A 13,912-nucleotide genomic window follows, 5' to 3' on the forward strand; every position below is an offset into this window, starting at 1 on the left:
AGTTCAGTGATCAACGCTGTGTCAATACCATACACTGAGCCGTTTGAAACGATCGATTGCATGTCCCGCTGATGCATGTATGTGATTGTGATAGACGATATTGAATGCCGACTCACTGTGATGGAACATGAAAAAGAGATTGGACTGGCAATAGACGGCTGCAGTCTTGCCAAATGAATGGGTGGCATTAGACACAGGCACTGGTTCAGAGCTTGCCATTTGTGGGAGCAGCAGGCTGCTATGTCCCGTTTGAGGGCCTGTGTGGATAGACCGTGGTGTCCTTATGTTGGATAAATATCTCATCCACTGACAACTGAGATAATTGTGTGAGTGAATGTGATTTTATATAATAGTTGGTAATTAACAGTGATTTAATACACGAGCTTTCTAGCAGTAGAGTTGGTTAGACCGGAAGAGCAGAATGTGACTGGTAGAGGCCTTCCCGTAGCTCAGTTTGTAGAGCGTGGGATTCCACCGTAGCTCAGTTGGTCGAGCGTGGGATTCCCGGCGGCGGGAGCCCGGGTTCGAGCCGCTTCCGCGCTCGGCATTGCGAGATCCCTGACGGGGATGGTCGGGGATTGGTGACACCGTAGCTCAGTTGGTGACAGCGGCCGCGGCCAGTTGGGGGCCCTCGCAGTAAGCTGCCCAGTCAAACATTTGAACTATACTTAAAAAAAACCTTCATCGCCCACAGCTTCTCAGCAAATTCCGAGTCCTCTCCTGCAGTTCATCACCTTCACGCGACAGTAACAAGAACTGGGCAGCTGTATTCGAGGCACATACGGGTGGCGTGAGCCGGGCCTACCTCCCCCTGGACGAGACACCCCTGGACACTATGGCACTCGGCGGAACCGACGCTAACGCCACCAGACAACCAACTACGCGCACCACTCCAACACGCAACAACCATCGTAATTGTTAGCCTCATACAGCGCAGCAACACCCAACAGCAGCTGCACCTTTCACATCCTCGCGTCACTAAGTACGAAGGAAAGACTCGCGCGCCGCACCGTAGGAATGATTTCGCTGTTGGCTTTGCTGCGGGACACTGAGGAATGATTGGATCAAGACAGCGGCAGTATCCTGCCACCACAGACGCCCAACACACCTACCGGCCGCAACAGGCAGGCACAGTCACACGTAAGCTCTCAGACATTCGCGGAAACTCGGACCCCAGACAACAGACGCGCAGCTTCGTTTTGGTGAGACGGTTATTGTCGCACTGACGTACACTGGCTTTTATAAAGCGGCTCACGAATAGACAGCGCCTCCATTAAGCGGATCTAGCTACGTAAAAACGCACCACCTTTCACTCATGTCAACGGCGAGATAAAAGTAAACAGGCGGATGGAACAACCAATATGCTAATGGTTCCACAAACCATTTATCCATCTCCCATATTATAGAGTCTATTGCAGTCTTAAATACTTCGTACTGTTAACCAACGACTAGTTAGAACGTTTCCAATAAACTGGCGAACACTCAACAACGCGCGCGGGTGTGTGGCCGGTACGTATTCTCTCACCGCAGGTACTGAACTGCCCCCACCCGTCCCGTCTATAGGCACGTGTATTCACTGGGCTCGCCGGGACGGCCCTTGGACGCAGTCACTATCACTGGTTCCGCACCGTCCCCGATACCGTCACTGCCGCGCGAGGCACTGTTCGAGCGGCGCGGCGCGGGGCGGCTGGCGCAGTTGAGCAGAGGGTTGGCGGCTCCGCCGAGCTCCAGCGTCACTAGCTCCTCTTCAGGTGAATCTGCCGATATGGAACGGCTCATTGAAAGGGATAGTACAGCCGCAGCAGAAGCCTAGACCAGCGACCACGCCGTCTCGACCAATCCGATGGCTGGACAAACTACTTACAGTGCTAAAATGGCACATGATACAATGCATCAATAAAGAAGAGGGTAAATTCTACGTAGGTATTTGCTATGGATGCGAGAAATGCGACATATTTAGGATTAATGCACTGACTTCACTGAGGGACAGTTCTTTTAGCTGGCTGTCTCAGACAAAGCCATTTTACACTCACCTCACTAAGTATGACCCAGTTGTCGCTCTCTGCCTGGACGGCGAGCCTCAGAGAGCGGATCGGCCCCCACGTGGGATCCAGCGAGCCGGCCGCCACCCTGGTCGTCAAACTGACCTGAAAGGACACCGGATACGGCGCCGGTGAGCGGGCGGGTCATATTCCGAGGGAGATCGGTGTGCTTTACTGCGACTCACAGAGCGGGCGTGGAGTTTACTGCCTACAGCTGCCGGGCCAGTCAGCTCTGAGTTGGAGCATTCGTGAGTTGAAAGTGGTTACGAGGGATGCTAGTACAGGATTCGTTACTTAGTAATTGAAATGTGAGCGACATGCAGTGCAGAGGCAATGATAGCGAGACCAGTGCTAGGTGGGGTGGATTCATAGCGTGGGGTTTAAGATTAGCCTTCGGTCACTAAACTAATTCGGTGATAAGTTATCTACACGTAGATATGACTTACCAATTATTGCGTATCCGTCTGAAGTAGTTTTGTACCGCTTAAGTAGCTCGTGGTCGGCTAACGCCGGCACAATCTCAACAGTGGTGTTGTAGAAGCGATCAGAGGGGTGCTCCACATTGCCACTCTGAAACATGAAGCTGAAACGGAGTTCAGGGAGGGTCAGATTCATTCACAGTCCATGAACAAGTCAATATACTGACGGATAAAAGTCAACAACTTCACTGATGTTTCCCGCGCTTGTTAATTAACCCGCGCCCCACTGGGGGGGGGGGCTATTTATAGCCCCCCCTCCCGTTTTTCTGCAATAACTTCCAAACCGCTTGACGTATCGACGCCAAACTTTCAGTACCTTCGGCTGCATCAATTCGACACCTTGTGTCAAAATTTGAACTTCGTAGCTACCATAGGTCGGCCGGAAATGACGTCAGAGTGACATCATGTTCGTCCGATTTCGACGCAAAACATTGAACCACGGCAATCGCTCAAGAGCTCAGTTTTTAAGCTAGATCCAATTTCTTTGCATGAAAGGATTCAGAATTGACCGCGCTATCAAACTGCTATCTCGGATTTTCAAAATTTTGAAAATTTCGAAAACTTTATATAATAATATTCAAAATTTATATTTTTATATTTTTTCAAAAAGTTTTTGACTTTTCGAAAAAACCGGAATATATGTGACAGAACGCATGATTATGACTAACTCTAGCAAGTTTTAGCTAAATATCTTCAAAAATGGCCAAGTTATACGCATTATTGCAAAAAATTCACAATTATTAATTTTTCAAATCACTTTTTCAGAACGTATTTGACATCGTACACCAATATAAATGGCACCATCGTGTTCCTGAGCTCAAACTGCATCCAATAGACACCTTTTTTGTTGAAAAATTTTAACTTCAAAATTTGACCTTTTTTGACCTGAAAGTGACCTGACCTAAGCTAAATTCGACTCAAAATGACCTCGAATGACACAGACGACATCAAATTCGAAATCTATGGCCTAAATGGACCATAAAACATGTGTCACGTGACCGACGCATGATATAATATTTTCGTGACCTGTGATGACCTGACCCTGACCTGAAAATCAAAGTACAAGTTTGGTACCCTCAAGGTATCTAGAGCATCTGTTCACGAGTGTGGAAACCAAAAATGAGCCTGACCTGACTTGTAAGACGGCGGCCAGAGCCCAAAATGTGAACAAGCCAAAGTGCTAATAATTTTTACTTTGACCTGACCTGTGACGTCATCGGTGACCTCGAGGTCAATGAAATTAGGTTTCGCTCGACAGTTTTTCCGGGGCTATCAGACGCCGTTTGAATTTTGACGATCGGCCCAGTAGTTTCGGAGTTAGGAGGGGGGCTATGAATAGCCCCCCCCCCCCCCAGTAGGGCGTGTTATACACAGACCCCAGTGGGGCGCGGGTTAAGGCAATACAAGTCGCTTCAATACAATTCAAGTCGCTTAATAAGGCAATACAAGTCGCTTCAATTATTCAATATGAGTCAAGTCGCTTGATAAGGCAATACAAGTCGCTTCAATACAAGTCAAGTCGCTTGATAAGGCAATACAAGGCAATACACACCTGACCAGTAAGCTTCACAAGGAAAAACACAATTGGTAAACGCATGTATCAAACATCAAGCACATTTTCTCCGCCCTATCCCGACCCCACCGGCAGAGTGTTTTCAGCGCAATCTGACGGCGCTACCTACCCGGTGAGTGTAACCGGCGGCGTGAGGTGAAACTCCAGTGGTCCCCGGGCTGCGGTAACAGTCCCCAGAAGTACGTCTCTCCCCGGTACGCCCTCTGTGCGCCGAGAGAGGGGCAGGGGTGAGCAATAGGCTATCTCGGGGGAGGGAAGACTCAGAGGGAAGACGACTTTAGCTGAGAGCTAGGTTCTTAAATCGGGTCCGTAATATCTATAGGACGTATTTAAGAACCTTCCATAAATAGACAATTGGAGTAGCAACTAGTATTTAATAGGTAACGGAATTACATAGTCGTATCCAAGGTGTTTAAAACTGTCCCTACTATCCCGAGCGATGCACGACGGGCGATGAACACTCCAATCTTTCCCAAGTGATCACGTTTCACAACACTACCTCCAGAGTTTTTTGGTAAGTACCTTTTTATTCCGTCCATGTGCTCCCACTTACCTCCAGAGTATACTGCTTGTGTGGCTTTATGTCACAGACCACCCTGGCCGGCGGGTTGCTATGCGCCTTGAACATCTTCACCTTTCCAAACTGCTTGTCCTGTCGATACAAAATCAGATGTCATGTGCCAATCACTTAACCCGCGCCCCGGGGGGGGGGCAGAATCTGCCCCCCTCCCGTTTTTCGCCAATAACTTCTAAACGCGTTACGCCAGCGACGTCAAACTTTCAGTACCTTATCATACATCAATTTGACACATTCCCTGAAAATTTGAGCGAAATTCGTCGGAAAATTTTTGAGAAATTGACGTTTTAGTGACGTCATGTTCGCCATTTTCGCCTCAAAAACGGCAAAATTTCAAACGCCGCTAACATCTTCAGTTTTAAAGGAATCAAGACGTAACAAAAAAGGTTATACGTGATTCTACTTTGTCTATCAAATGGCTATCTCGGTTTTTTGAAAATTTTGAATTTTGGCCAAATTTTTTCCAAAAAACTGACTTTTTTGGGAAAATATTTATAAAATCCAAAATTTTGAGTTTATCGAAAAAACCGGAATATATGTCAAAGAAGTGGTCTATGTGCACCTACATACCAATTTTTAGAAGAATCGGTTCAAAAATGTGGAAGTTATTCAAAATTTTATGACGTCATGACACACAAAAAAAATGAAAAATGATTTTTTTGGAAGTTCTAGACCTCGTACAGAAACAAAAATACCACCATTCGATTCGCCGTGAAAAACTGCATCGGATAGACACCTTTTTAGGCCTTAACAACCAACTTCAAAATTTGACCTCACTTGACCTGACCTTGACCTGACCTCGACCTGAAATTCATCCAGAGGTGGTCCATATCACTTATTGAGTGTGCCTATTGAATTCCATGAGTAAAATGACCCATAAAACATGTGTCGCACATGCCCTTTTCTATATTTTGTTTTTGGTGACCTGACCTGACCTGACCTGACCTTGACCTTGACCTTTGAATGACATTGTGTGCAACGAATATTGTCTTGGTAGTCTAAGAACACGTTTTGGGCAATCAGTCTCAGCCCATTCTTCGGCAACTACGGTGCAAGGCCGATACTGTAGAAACTTGCATTTTGTACCCTTGACCTGACCTTGACCTGACCTCTGACCTACTTAAGCAAAAAAATTTGGGCTCTTAAGATCCGCCTTGTTGAGAGCTTTCGATTGCCGTTTTCCCCTCTTTCTACGACCATCGGTTCGGAAGTTAGACAGGGGGGGGCAGAATCTGCCCCCCCCCCCCCAGCAGGGCGCGTATGGCTGAATAGCCCAGCGGGGCGCGGGTTAACCCTCGCCAGCCGGGGGGGGCGCCCCCCAGGTTTTTTTTCGTTATAGCTCCGCACACGCTGGCGATAGAGAGCTGAAACTTGGCATACCTGACCTTTGATTCAAGCCAGATCTTTTGACACCAACCGCATTTTCGGGTCAGGTCAGGTCACGGACCTATGGCGTCATAAGTGAACCTCTGCACGACCTCCAGATGTGGCAACTGCGCAACGCCCTCACTGCCAGAGGAGCTTTCACAGGGAAATGAAACTTTCAGGATCTAGTATCCATTACGAGTCTCACAACTTGTATATCTCGGATTTTTCCTAAAGGTCATATGAGGTCAGGTCATTTTCGTGACCTCACCATTATAAGTCAATGGGGAAAAATGAAAACTGCTATTCTGGCATCGGGAACGACCTCCAACTATCTCAAGCACACAGAATCGTGATTTGATGCACTCCTTGCTTCCAAGGTTAGATGCCTCACTTTTGCCTTGTTGACCTTGCGTGACGTCATTTATGACGTCATCAAGGTCATATTAGTTTTTCGTCAATAACTCCCGAGCAAATTGAGCCAGCTATGTGGAAAAGCCACCAATGGACTCAGGAAGACCTGCCGAATCGAATGATATGCGACATGACCTCTTTCGACCAACTTCGTGACCTGGGGGTGCTGACCTGACCGTGACCTGAGGTAAACACCCTAAGTTGACCTGATCCGAACAAAAAAGTATATCATTCGACGCGCCTGAGCGAGGCGAACACGATGCTGCCAAAATCGCGTCTCTGTGGCCGTTTTTGCGAAGTTATTCACCAAAAACTGAACCGTACCTTGGCGCACTTGACCTGACCTCAGAGGTCACCGGTTGACCTAGGACCTTAAAATCGGGTACCAATCTCTGCGTCTCGTAACGGCGCACACGCTCGCTTTTTCCGCGACGCGTTAGCTCCACCAGGGGCGAAACGGCGAGGGGGTCGTACCCCCCCCGGCCGGCGCGTATGTAGAAAACCAATAGGTCCGGCGAGGGTTAACCCCGACAAAAATACCCAGCACACTGAGTGAAGGAAACCTCCCATCGGGCACTAGGACACTTAAAAGCTATAAAGCGTGAGCATGTGAGCCGGCAATTCGGCCGGCGCGGCAGCAGCTCGTTTAAATGTAACCCTGACATCCACCAACGGCAGCTATTGAGTGGCACGTCCAGTGCGCAGCGACACCCGTGCGCGGGCGTTTTGGAATACCGCCTTGGGAATACCTAAAACACGGCACGGTCGGCACGGCGTGGCTCGGTAGTCGGTATGGCAAGGTGTACAAGGCCCTCGAACCCGCTGTGCAAGGCTTGCCATTAGGTCATTGGAGCGACGCTGAAAGACGTGGAACCATGTATGCACAAGAAGCTATGCATATAAAAGTGAGTCAGCAGCATACCTATTCAAATCGATAGGCAAATGTCCACGCAGCAGTAAAATCGATGGGCAAATGTCCACGCAGCAGCATATAGGTTGACAAGTTGGTGTCATCTAATGTGAGTAAGTAGGGCCGTGGTAGCACTAAGTTCACGCATTACGGCTTAGAATACACCTTAGTAGCGACCACACACTTAATTTGCTGGTCGTTACCAGAGTTGTGCATAATTAAAGCTAAAAAGGCGTCACTCAAATCGTCAATTTTGGCGTGCCTTGCTTTTCAAACATGGCGCAAATTGTGGTCGAAATGAGGTATAAGTGGTTACGCTAAGCCACCGCATATGTAAGTCTGTCGGTGTGAAAGCGTTTTAAGCATATCAGCAACGAACAGCACGGCTTTGAATAAAATGGTGCGCATTCGGTAAGTTCAGTCATCGGTAACCAGCTTCCTTCATATCCCTGGCATTTTCTTTTGAGCCATTCTTCACAATTCAGCAGGCTGATGGCGAAAATACATCAGATTGACAATATAATCTGGATATTCTGGATAAGTTCTTCTTTTTATACACAGGTTTAAGGTCAACCTTTTCATGCCACAGAAAGGGACGTTAATATCCACAATTTTGATACAAGTTTGGCATGAACATGGGGAGCATGGTCCCGTGACCTCTCTGCTCTTCATTCGTCGGTGAATACCAACCGGCCAGCAATAATTCGAGTGCGACAGTTTCATCAGTTACTGACCGAGCTGCTTACCAGCCACGCGTCTCTGGTTACCATGACAACCAATCAAAAACAGTTGACGTTATACAGGGATCGAGAACCATTGGATTACAATGTTGCCGGTATCCAGTGTCAGTGATGGTCGCGTTGCTTGGCAACACAACTAGCAACAGCCTTTGTGCTGAATATAAAACCGCAAACCAATCAGAAGTACGCGTTCATAAAAATAGGTAACACACAGCAATGCGGTCAAACATCACTCTGAGACAATATGTGAGTAGAATATCAAAACTACACGTTCGGGGCCAGCAGTCAGTCGACCTTATCATGGAACGTTAAAGCTGAAGGTGAACGAGTTATGTGCAGTAAAAAATACAGCTTTCTCTTCTGTGCAGAAATATAATATCATTTTGTGAGGAATATGAGTGCAAAGGTGCACAGAAACAGAGCCACCCTTACGACTACTTGAGTGTGCACTCAGTTTCACTCAGTTTTTGAAGACACACAAGTCACCACACCGTTCATCATACGTGGGTCATCGCAAGGACCGATATTTGGACCACCTCGCACGTCATCACACAGCATTCAGAGCGTGAGCAGGCGAATCATCACAAAGCAGCACACAGCAAAAGCAAGCCAGACAGGAGGGACCCGCACCGTTTCTCGGGCGCGGGACCTGCGCTGGAGCATTCTGAGGTGGAGCAGCTGTTCGGAGGCGGACAGCGGCGGCGGCGCGGCCGGACCCGACCGGTCCTGGGGTCACGCCGGGTCAGCGGGTCACCAGCGGTCAGCCAAGCGGTATGAGGCAGAGACTAGGACCGGCAGTTGTTATATACACAGCTACCAAGCTAAGCTGGAACGGTTCACAGCTTATAACGTGCATGGATGTATTTTCAGGGGCTCTGCACAGCCGCGTGCCTGAGCGCGTGCCCTATGTAGCGTTAAGTTGTTCGATCACTATATTAGTAAACAGTTATTCATTCAACTGGCTATTGCATAGGTTAGGCGGAGAACATTAACAATTAAAGGTAGTGTGCCACCTTTGAAAGATTTCCCATTTTATTTTTCCTAGGATAAGAAGCTTCTGTTTTTACCTAATATCGCAAAAAAATCAAAAATGGGCCTGGAATAGTGCCTTTTTCGCCTAAAAGTTTTTCGGTTTTTAGATATGTATAACAACTGTAGTGGGCTCACCTGCAAACAGGCGTCGGGCAACAATCGCGAATGCGGCGCACTTGTGACAATAAGCAAAGGTCATTATAGTGTTACGACCATACGACGTACGGGAATGAGTTATCAGCTGTCTAATCGTAGACAACACAATGTCGAGCCTTAAACTGTAAGCCCGTATTGGTATTGTTTCTTTTATTTGGCTGTCGAACATTATTTATGGTTTGAAATATGATTTTATGTAAAATAATTGATATGAAAAAGCCGTCTTATAAGTTATGACCCCATTTCACCACACGCAAGTGGCAGAAATGACAATGATCAGCTGACGCATTTTTCTTGGCCGAAGTCAGAGCGCGCGGCCCGACGCACCACGCGTATTTGGAAATTCCGACCTCGACGAGCATCAGAAGCCACCTAACAGGCGTGTTCGAAACCGCAGGAGATGATGATGAACGGGTTTATCGAAACTTGATTGGATGAGCATATCGGTAATAGCGATTTCAGTGTGTGCATTTATTGTTCATAGTGGTGTGAAATGTGGTTGGGGTACGACCGACAACCCGTCGGGGCGAATTTCGCACTGGGGTACTCAAAATTTGAAGAATTTAAGACGTTTCCATGAGTTTTGAAGGTATGGATAAGTTCTAAAAATCCGGTTCTCCTTATCTGGGCCATTAACTCCATACGGTCCAAGAAAGCTGGCACACTACCTTTAATATTTGTGTTTCACGCGTCCAAAATGCTAAATAAAGGCACCCTGAAGCACAGGGATATAAGAAAACGCACAAAGTTTCCATAACAACAGCATTTCCATAGCACCCAATTAGAAATATTGCACTAACCGTGCGTGCTACAGTAGCTAAAGACCCCCTCAAGAGCAGGAAATCCGTACTTACAAATCCACAGCGGGCCAAGGTGCAGGAATTACCCAAACACGGCGCCACCTAATAAATCATATATGAACGCATTTATTTATTTATTTATTTAGGCTCGTTACAACATCCACGTAGTGGCTTTTACGTTGTAGTGTCAGTATACATGAAAATCATCTCACATCTCGGGCATAGATAAAAAGACAAAAAGAAAAGTAAAATACAAGAACACGATAAGAATATTAAAATACCACGATAACAGCATCTATAAAATGTTGAGGTAAGCTAAATCACCATCCAATAGGTACATGAAATATATGTAAAAGATGACAGTAAATGGAGCGGTACTAAACGACCTAAAAGGCGAACGAACAATGACACCTAAGATATAAACATTGCACAAACTATCACACTAACGCATTCTCTCTGATATTCTTCCTGCACTGCCTAACGGTCGGCGCCTCCCGGACAGCTGGTGGCGCTCCATTCCAGCTAGCCACGGCGCGGTAGGTAAAGAAGCGCCGGGCACGTTCAGTGCGCACCTTGGGTAGCTGGAGCTGCCCAGCTTCAACGGCCCGGGTGCTGCGTGCTGATATGTCTGCGCGGGACTCGACAAGAGTTTTTAGATTTGCGGAATAAGTTCCGTCTTTTAGAATCTTATGAATCGTGAGAATATCCTTTTCCACAATAAGTTTGTCTAACTTTTGCCAATTAAGCTCAGCGAACAACGGTGTGACGTGCACGTTGCGCCGTGATGAGGTAGTGATTTGGGCAGCATGATTCAGCACCTTCTGGACTCGTTTCCGCTGGACATCCCTGCACCCACCCCAAACAGTAAGGCAATACGCTATATGTGGGAAGACCAGAGCCTCAACAATGAACTTTTTAACTGCGGTGGGTAAAGAATGGGAAAATTTCGCCAGCCCTGCCAAAGTTGCGTATGATCTCCGGATCACCATCGAGACATGGTCCTCCCACTTCAGCTCGGGGTCCAATGTGACGCCTAACACTTTCATCTTGATTGCTGGCCGCACCTGCGCACCAGCAAAGTTCACCATAATGTCGCCACCAATGCCTTGTTTTGGCATGCCAAAAAGTATCATTTCGGTTTTAGCCGGATTAATTTTAAGTCCGTTTTGGTCATACCAGTTCTGAACGATGGAGAGCATATCCTCCACTTTGTGTTTATGACTATTCATATCGTTTTTGTTGAAACTGTTGAGAAATTGCGAGTCATCGGCATACATTACAATTTTATCGCAAACGACATGGGAAGCGACATCATTAGTGAATAACGAGAACAAGATTGCTCCCAAAGTGCTCCCCTGTACCACGCCATGGGTGACAGGAAGGAGGTGTGACCCCCCTTTTACTATCTGACGCCTACCGTCAAGCCAGTCGGAAAACCAGTGCCCATCCACACCGTGCCAACCTAGTTTATCCATGAGTCTGCCATGCTCGACGCTGTCAAAGGCTTTGGAGATATCGGCCGCAATATTTGACACCACTTTCCCCTTGTCAGTTTCCGATATTATGAATTGGACAGCGTCGAGCATAGCAGACTCCGTGGAGTGACCCCTACGGAAGCCATGTTGCTCCGGACAAATAACATTATGCAATGTAAGATATTCCACCAGTTGATTACATACCACCCGCTCCGCCAGTTTGGACACCGTTGGCAGAACCGACACGGGGCGAAAACAGTTAACATCAGTCGCATCACCTGATTTGAATAGGGGTGTCACTATGGCCAGCTTCCACTCATCCGGCAATGTTCATCGGGCAACGCAGCCCTCGCAAAACAGCCACCTTGGCCTCGGTACGTACCAAATGTACATCGAAGTGGCAGCTGCGGGGCCGGTCCGTCTTCCCCAGGGAATATCGTGCCTACGAGCCCGCCCTGACCACGACACGCGAGCACCCCATCACACTGATGGGCCAGGGACCTAAACCGGCGCTGCCACCCCGCCCCCTGTCAGTCTGCATGCCAGACCACTGTTCTAAGGCCAGGTCACTGCCGTGTGGAGTTCCTAGGGCAGGCTCGGGGAGATGTTGGATCGGGATAAACGCCAAGCTGCAGCTAAAGTTGGCAAACACAGCGAATTTGTCCTCGCGCCCCGTGCCAGCTTCGAGCCAGTCGATACCACGGGATAAATTCAGTGCGACATCATTCTCGAAGGCGCATGTTCTCCAGACTAACTATTGGACTCAATTTCACTTAATTCAAATTGTTGTGATGGTTGCATACATCACGAAACTTGCACGCAAAATAGCGTGAACAAACAGGCTGGCTCTCTGGTTACGCGCTATGACTTGAGGACACTGTGTTCCGTGACCTGATAAGAAGGCGCTTTTTCATCAACAGCGACCTAATTCATCAACGTTAACACGACTTAAGCATACCATAAAGCAGCTAGCGTCGAAACATTCCCTGTCGGGCACGTAACCCCGCTCCATTTTCATCAGCATTGAGCCTGTTCAGTGCTGCTGAGTGCCCGCCTCGGCCGCCTCGACATACTCGGTATCAACACCACGGAATGGTGCAAAATCACGACAGTAGCTGGTCACTGACCTATACCACTCCCTCGTAACCTTGCGACTTAGCCTCGTTGCTGGTGCGCCCTGTCACTACAAATCATCATCATTATCATCAGCATCCGTGACTTTACCGTGTTACACAAATACCGGATAGGACAGCAGGCGCACCAGAAGCCAGGACGGACCCATAGTACAGCGGAGCCATGCATCGGAGAGTTAGTCGCGAATGTCTGCGTACGTACCTTTAGCTTCTGCACCTTGCCCTTGAGCGACGAGTGGGTACCAATGTGCTGGAACAGCGACGGTTTGTAATGCAGCCAAACCTTGTCCTTTTCCTCCTTACATTTCTTCTGTAAAACAAAACCGTAAACACATCAGTTTGCATTCACACAACAGCTTAAAAGAAAGCATGGATGCCTCGTATCAAGGCGCTTGATAGCCTACGAGCTCAAGCGCAAGCATCCGAAAAATCCAACAACACACAAGCCACAATGCCATCAGCCTTTTTCAATGAAGCCCGCCAAGCCATCGCGATGCCACACATTCAGGATTGTTATTTATCGGCCTCAACAACTACCATAAACAAATGCAATTGCTGGCGGTCACAGACATATAAGAAATTAATGTCCCCATTCGTGCCAGCGGTCAGTGACGACACTGCTATTTGCGCGACCATCGAATGGCTGTCCGACCGCCCCACGCTTTCATACGTCGCTCAGTAGAAGAGGCGTTATGAATACATAACGCGGGTCCATTTACCGACAGCGATCGCTCGTCGACCATAGTTTTGTTATGAGGATCATCACACACGATCCGTTCGAATAACGAGGCAGAGGCGGCCGCATGGACAGCCAGGTCGATGGATATTCGGCGGGCCGCCCGACGCGACCAGGGGCCTCAGAGGCCATGGTAGTGGCAGTCTGAACCAGCGCCATACCGCGGGCACGGTCAATAGGGCGAGGCTATTCTACGGACGACAAACGACCCAGGTCCACGTACTGCAGGACGCGTGTCAGCGAGCTCGGAGCTTGCACAACATGGGGTCATGATGGGGTCATGCGAACTGACGGTTGGCGCGGCAAGTTAGGAATAGCGAAAGGACAGTAATGACTGCCTTTTGCACAGAAGACGATAACTCCCAGTAAAGAAAAATGGACAGTTATATGTCCACACCGCTATACGAACCAGTATAGTCAAAAAGCAATTAAGTGATCAATAACATGCATGCCCACAATTGCGAAACATTCACTAAATCG

At 48.0% G+C, this 13,912-nt stretch overlaps 1 protein-coding gene across 1 annotated transcript in view; it reads right to left on the minus strand.

The window, feature by feature from the left end:
* Positions 1-1,379: 1,379 nt before the first annotated feature.
* Positions 1,380-13,912, minus strand: part of LOC122376777 (alpha-1,3-mannosyl-glycoprotein 4-beta-N-acetylglucosaminyltransferase B-like) — a 43,555-nt gene continuing 31,022 nt past the window's right edge. The window contains exons 12-18 of the mRNA XM_043356721.1: positions 12,899-13,006; positions 4,648-4,746; positions 4,204-4,297; positions 2,806-2,827; positions 2,499-2,625; positions 2,034-2,147; positions 1,380-1,757 (exon numbers count right to left, since the gene is read on the minus strand). Of these exons, the coding sequence (XP_043212656.1) occupies positions 1,737-1,757; positions 2,034-2,147; positions 2,499-2,625; positions 2,806-2,827; positions 4,204-4,297; positions 4,648-4,746; positions 12,899-13,006 (585 nt within the window). The 3' untranslated portion in view covers positions 1,380-1,736. The remainder of the gene's footprint in view (positions 1,758-2,033; positions 2,148-2,498; positions 2,626-2,805; positions 2,828-4,203; positions 4,298-4,647; positions 4,747-12,898; positions 13,007-13,912) is intronic.

The sequence above is a fragment of the Amphibalanus amphitrite genome, unplaced genomic scaffold, assembly GCF_019059575.1.
Source record: "Amphibalanus amphitrite isolate SeventyFive unplaced genomic scaffold, NRLGWU_Aamphi_draft 002297F_arrow, whole genome shotgun sequence".
NCBI classification, from domain to species: domain Eukaryota; kingdom Metazoa; phylum Arthropoda; class Thecostraca; order Balanomorpha; family Balanidae; genus Amphibalanus; species Amphibalanus amphitrite.